Here is a 7,253-nt window from a genome sequence, read left to right as displayed (position 1 = left end):
AACCAGTAAAAGCTCTCTGCATTACAACTGCAGTGTCTGCTCATAATTTTGAAAGTTGTTTGTGTTCATATGTATTAAAAAAAAAAAAAAAAAAAAAAATATATATAATAAAAGCATCTCCTAAATGACCAAAAATAAATGTATATATATATATATATATATATATATATATATATAAAAAATACAATTTTTGAAAATTAGACCATTTTTATCCAAAGACAGTGCTTTACTGTGTGAAAGTTATTTACATCACTCATGTTATGTCTTGGTTGTAATGCCATTTCCATCACAACCATAGATTGTAAAAAAGATAAACAATATTTTGCAACTAAAAAATAGTTTTAATCAACTGTACTGTGCGCTATTGTGACAACATTCAATGAGGAGCTTGTCTTATATACGGAAGAAATTAACCCATTTAATCCCACCGATCACAATAGTGACCGTAAAAAAGTTTTTCATTTGTAAAGCTATAAAAACCTTACCGACTTATGTTTTAGTGCACTTCCTGCAAATATGGAAAAAATAAAGGATCTCTGTGAAATATGTGCAGTTTCACATGATTAGTGCAAATTGTGACCAAATTGTGATTAGTGCAAATGACCAGAGTGGTTTAATTCCTGTTTGCACCTTGAGAAGATGATAACTGCATCAAAGCTCCAAAACGAAACATAAGACACATTATATATTAATATATGAATTCACATATATTCAGTTTTGTTGAGTGTGGTCATAGAATGAGTAAACATGTTGTGGGATAACAGTGAACTTGGGTATATAATATAATCCAATGGTAGTTGTTAGTGAAAATTGCATTAAAATGTTGCAATGACAAAATATTGCACTAAATTAAAAATTCAAATGTTACAAAATTTTTACAATATTGATGTTGTAATACTGGTAGCACTAATATAAAAATTTGATGTTATATTTAAAAAGAAAAAAAATAAATAAAAATTTTGAAATGCACTGATGGTTTAATTTTTTTTTTTTTTTTTTTTTTTTTATCTCAGTGTTCCTATCAATGTTGCATAAGGTTTTTTTATGCATAATAGTAACCCTAGAATGTGATCAAACAGTTTAAAGTAGCTGGGCTAAGATATATAACAATTTTTATGACTGCAGAAATATGCTAATTCCGTACTCACCTTATAACCATAAAACACAATTTTTCAGACACTTTTCCAAAAAAAAAATTATTTAAGAGGGTTATTAATGACACATCATTTGGATATTTTCAAGTCCACCGGAAACGAGAGCTGCGCCAGGAAAATATCTGCAGCCGCAGCGCCTCCTACTGCACTGCGATGGAATAACAAGTTCACTGAAGGCGCTCATAGAAGACGATGCGTAAAATTCTCATTGTGGCTTTAATTTCATTTTATGTAACGCGATTGATGTGTTTGGGAAACTTGGTAAGTTTTAGAAATGTAGATGCGCGTATAGTTACGCAGAGACGTTAGTGCATGTTTAAAGTTATATATCCTGTTGTATCGGTACAATAAGCCGTTTCATATGTGAAAATACATCTAAAACCGTTTATTTGAGTTTGTGCTAATGCAGGACCGCTTCATGTCCACTAGAGGTCGCGATTGAGCCTCACATATTCCCCACAAGAGTCGTTCAGTCAGGGAAGATTCATTGATGCTTCATATTTACCTCGTGTTACCCTAAATGAACGCTGTGAACACAAATTATTATTATCCAGGGCTATTACTAAATTATTAAACATTAAAATATTCCAGAGTTTGATAAACAGCAAATATTCTTGTCCCCATGTATTTTACATGTTTACTGTTAAAAATATTTTCTGATTGTAATCAAGAAATTAGTTTATGTATAGGCCCTAGTGTGTATATATTTATGTATTTTATCTGAATTAGCCTATTTCATTTAACTGGAAGATGAAGATGTCACATTTAGGTCCTTCAATACCAAATTATATGAATCATTTTATTACATCGGTGAACACTTGTTATTGAAGAAATGTATAGAGTTTTTAGACAATAGAACAAATTTAGCAAAATATTCTAATTAGGTTTATTTTATTAATTTAATCTCGCAATGAAAACTCTGAACACAGTGTAAATAGACTGTAAGATTAATTTGTGTTTTTATTTTTTTGTAATTTTTTTATTTTTAAACCTGTCACTATTAAGTTACATATTATTCTGCCATTCAGTGTTTGTGTTTCTTGTCAGAAATGTTAAATGTATCTAACCATTTATTTTGCTAAATGTCAATCGGTTTAGTTATTTTACAAAATAATTGTTCCGAGGTTAAATGTGTATGTTTAAGCTTATTCTCTGACAGCAGAATTGTAATAATAATCATGTCTGTGGTGACCGGCTGCATTTTGACACCTGTGTTTGTGGCAGGTGACCTTTCAGATGGACGTGTAAGAAAGCGGGCGAGAGGTTCGGGGCGTGTCCCTGCAGCCTTGACCTTTCAGTGTGGAGGAGCTTCTTCTCAGGTACAGCTCACGGTCACAGTTCACCTTTATCACAGCAGAGCAACACGTCAGGAACAATACTGTACACCTGTAAGCACCGTATCACCACATATTAGAGCAAACCGAAACATTAACCTCTTTTACACAATCTGTCCGGTTGTATTTATTATGCAGTCATACTGTTTTTTTCGCCACTGTCTTGCAATGCAGAAGCAAAGACATTCACACATGCACTAATATCATTTGATCATTTTATTGCAGGTCTTTTTATGCATCTTAAATGAACACAAAATTCACTCTGATGAAACAGTATTGTGAGATTAGCAGTATCTTCCTTCAGTTTTATTGTGTGAAACAATCATCTTATATGAAATGTTGATTATTTACAGAAGACAACAAGTCTGAAAACATAAATTTATGGAGTGAATGAATGCAAAATAAATAAAATATGTGACATATGTCAGAAAACTAAATTAATATATTACAAACAAATATAATAAATAAATACAGTTGTAGTTCCTTAACCCCTTTTTTTAAACTAGGGTTTGATTTTCATCCTCATTCTGTACATGGATTAACCATAATTCATTAAATGATTTTGATCATTAAGTGCATGTATTTTGTCCTTCATATTTTCCTCCATCAGTTCTTTTTGGCATAAGCTGCTTGATTTAGATCTGTGCTTGATTCTTCATATCTGTATCGTCTTTTTTCACAGTTTATTTTGTAAATCACATAGTGTTTTATGTAGTGTTACTCTTACAGTGTACTTTGGGTTGGTTTTTAAAAAAAAGTCTCTTCTGCTCACCAAAGGTTCAAATTTATTTGATCAAAAATACAGTAAAAACAGTAAAATTGCAATATATTATTGCTATTTCAAATAACTGGTTTTTATTATAATATATTTTAACATGTAATTTATTCCTGTGATTTAAAGCTGAATTTTCAGCATCATTACTCCAGTCTTTAGTGTCACGTGTTCCTTCAGAAATCATTGTAATATGTTGATTTGCTGCTCAAGAAACATTTCTGATAATTATTCATGTTGAAAACGCATATATTGTTGCATAAACTGTGATATATTAGATTTTTCAGGATTTGTTTATGCGTAGAAAGTTATATATAAAAAAAAAAGCAGTTATTTGAAATTGAATCTTTTGCAGCATCATAAATGTTTTTTATGTCATTTTTGATTAATTTGATGTGTCCTTGCTGAGTAAAAGTATTACTTTCTTTCAAAAAAAGTGTGTCCAAACATTTATCTTGTAGTGTAAATATGTAAATGATGTAAGTTCTTGTTTATATGTTCACTACACCAGTGTGTCGGTGGTTGTTAACGGGCTGGTCGGACAAAGCGTGTCCAGATGTTGAATGGACGGCGGTCTGTTGGGTGTTTTGGAGCAGAGAAGGACACTTGAGTCGGCCTCACACTTCGTGGTTCTGCTGTGCCACAGAGCTTCAGCCGTCCCGGGCCGAATCGCCAGCCTGGCATCAGACAGCACCTCTGTCTTCACCCCAGGCACCTGGGACGGATTCAGTTTCATCAGCACATCCAGAGAGCACTTCTGCCTTTCTTTAACACCGCTTCCTCGCTCCACCACATCTCCGTCGTATTTATCATCCTCCTCTTCCTCCTCATCTTCTTCCGTCTCGGAGCAGTTTTCATCTCCTGTGTCTTTTGTTTCCCCGAGAATGTCTCCGGCGACGTTTGTGATTCCCGCTGGGTCTTTTTTGACGGATAGATCGAGCGGCCCTTCATTGGAGCGTGTTGTGTGCTCCAGCGCCTGTTGAATGTGCGACAGCTCCGACCGGATCTTTCCCAGGTGCGCCCACAGGTGGCACTGCTCCGGCAGAGACGCGGCGCGCTGCTCCGTGTTCTGGTACTCCTGCAGTAACGTGCTGAAGTCCTGCAGGAGCGCAGCTGCTGGGTCTGTGTCTCTCTCCATTCCTCTCTGTCTCGCCTCCAGCTGTTCAGACATATGCGGCGGGGACGAGACGTCACTGCGGGGGCTGTGAAAACACAGTTTAATTGTATCTAAATACCATTCATCAACTCCATCCTGAGCGTGTAGTACATAGAGAGAGAGAGAACACTCAAGCAAGACATCCCAGATATAACGCATCTGGTGTGTATATTTATGTATAGATGCAATGTATCTGGTATGTCTGTTTCTGGAAATCTTAAAATACTCCTTATAATCTTATTTTCTCTCATAAAAAAGCTGTAGTAACAGTTTCTAAAGCAATAAGCACAAGTGGTCATGCTTTACAGTGATTATCATCACTGGTAATTGGTGTTCTTAGGCCGTAGTACTGGTTTAACTATGGCAAAATCACTGAAACACACAGTGTCAGACAGTTTTGCTTTTTAAAATGAGAGAAACAGCATGTCAAAAGACAATCTATCTATCTATCTATCTATCTATCTATCTATCTATCTATCTATCTATCTATCTATCTATCTATCTATCTATCTATCTATCTATATTATGGAGGATATATATATATATATATATGTGACCCTGGTCTTAAGTGTCAATTTTTCGAAATTGAGATCTATACATCATCTGAAAGCTGAATAAATAAGCTTTCCATTGATGTATGGTTTGTTATGATAGGAACATGATCTTTACTTAATATCCTAATGATTTTTGGCATAAAAGAAAAATTTATAATTTTGACCCATACAATGTATTTTTGGCTATTGCTACAAATATACCCCAGCGACTTAAGACTGGTTTTGTGCTCCAGGGTCACATATATACAATTCTTGCCTATATAATATGCTCTAAATTAAAATTTATAATTTCTAAATAAAAATATAGTATTATAATGCATAATTAATGTGAAATTTTAATAATATTATAAATAATTATATCTATTTATAAATTAAAAATTATATATAAAATAGCAATATATAAAATTACAAAATGAAACAATTATATATACAAAATAATAGAAATGTAAACGAAAATATATATAGTATAAAATAAATAAATTAATGAATAAATAAATAAATAAATAGGTTTATATTATTATTATTAATGCAAATATTTAAAGTTTTATTAATACAAATATATCATACTTGTTATTTATTTAATATTTGTTTATTTATTATACAACAGGTTTTAAAGAAAGTCCTGTCATCTTACCTGTTGTATATTGGCAGCCTGCTGGACATCAGGGAGGCGATGGATGTAGATTTGTGAGCATTTTTCAGAGAGTCTAGGGCAAACTCAAGAGCTGGTTTCTTCTCTCCTGGTGCACCATGGGAGTCCAAGGATGCCGCTGTCCTCTTCAGACTTTGCTCTCTGATGAAGGAGGCGTCCTGCGGCCAGCCGCTCTTCCCTTCCCTTGGCCTTATCCTCTCCTTTACGCCGTGGCTCGGTTCTGGGGAGGAACAGGAGGGCGACGGCCAGGCCGCGGGCGAGGATGTGGGCCGCAGGGCCGGGACCTTCCACAGGTTGAGTTTGGGAGGGAACGAAGGGCCCGGCAGACTTACGGTTGGCGGTTTGATGAGCTTTCCAGTCTCGGACGACGTTGAGGAAGGCGTTGCTCCAAAAGTGTGCTCACAGAGGAAAGGGTAATACAGGTGAGGAGGAAGCAAAGGGCGCTCTGAGTGTCTTTGTGCATGGGTTGATGCCAGGAACGGCAGCGGTGCAGTTGTGTTCGCTGTACTCGCAGGTAAGCTAAGTGCTGGATTCAGGTACGAAAGGAGTCCAGGAGCCAATGGATATCCAACGCCGAGCAAAGACAGATTGAAACCCGGTGTTTCAGGGCATTCGATTTGACCCGTTGACGCCGGTGGAGGATAGCAAGGCAGAGAAGATGCCACCGGATCTGATTTGGGCTTTGCACCAGACGTCTGGTTGCTTAAGATGCGCCATTGCTCTGAAAGCAAAGCAGCTGGTCCAGAAAGACACGTTTTAGACAATCTATAGTGTCTGAGTTTTGACTCCACTTCGACCGAACGTGCTCGCAAAAGTTGCTCCTCAAGCGAGAACACGTCGGCCATTACGAGTTCGGCTTCTTGCTTTGATCGCTTGCTTCCTCTCGATTCCACAGATTCAGGATTCATAACCATCTCCACCACTTCTTCGTCTTTCTCTGCTTCTCTTTCGGATTCTCCTTTCTCACCCTCCTCCAGACTCGCCGCCGAATGCGAGGGCTCGTCTGACACCGCGACCCGCTCTGAGTGACCCTTAGCCGGGCTACGTGAGCGAACACCACCCTGCTGGAGCCGAATCTGCTCTTTTTTATACGGCCAGTCAGACTCGATGAGCAGCGACAGGGAGTTCTTGCACAGGCTGTACTTCATGTGGTTGTACAGGTGTGATTTCTCCATGCAGGTGAACGGACACTGGAAGCATTTGTAGTTGTAGGGTTTGCCCCACGGCCGCGGGATGTAGTGTGGCTTTTTGGGCTTGCGTTCTTTGTGTTTACAGCCCACCTTGCAGTCGTCCTTCGACATGGTGTGATATGAAAACAGTCGCTAAACGGGTTTCTCTCAAAGCTGGATTTCTGAGGAGCTTGTATGCTTATGGTTATGTGTGTGTTTGAGGACAGGGTTTCATTGAGTGTGTGTTTGTAGGATGAATTGTGTGTGTAAACTTGTAAACTTGTTTTTGATCAGGACTAGGATCACGTGGGAACGCGGCCATCAGATTTCAGCTGTTGAGAAAATCAAGAAAATATATGATTACATCTTTGATTATAAAATATTACTTTAATCATTTAAAAAATTTAAAATTCTGATGTAATAATCTAGAATATTATTAAATAAATATTATTATTATTATTT

The 7,253-nt window shown here is 36.7% G+C and overlaps 1 protein-coding gene across 1 annotated transcript; it reads right to left on the bottom strand.

Moving 5' to 3' along the window:
* Positions 1 to 3,762: 3,762 nt before the first annotated feature.
* On the bottom strand, positions 3,763 to 6,923 carry prr35 (proline rich 35). Its single transcript, XM_058766184.1, has 2 exons — positions 5,605 to 6,923; positions 3,763 to 4,453 (listed from the first exon to the last, which is right to left on the bottom strand). The coding sequence occupies exons 1-2, from the start codon at positions 6,921 to 6,923 to the stop codon at positions 3,763 to 3,765; spliced, it is 2,010 nt and encodes a 669-aa protein (XP_058622167.1).
* Between the last annotated feature and the right edge of the window lie 330 nt (positions 6,924 to 7,253).

The sequence above is a fragment of the Onychostoma macrolepis genome, chromosome 24, assembly GCF_012432095.1.
Source record: "Onychostoma macrolepis isolate SWU-2019 chromosome 24, ASM1243209v1, whole genome shotgun sequence".
Taxonomy (NCBI): domain Eukaryota; kingdom Metazoa; phylum Chordata; class Actinopteri; order Cypriniformes; family Cyprinidae; genus Onychostoma; species Onychostoma macrolepis.
Note: the sequence above shows the minus strand (reverse complement) of the source record. Positions and strands in the feature narration are given on the sequence as shown.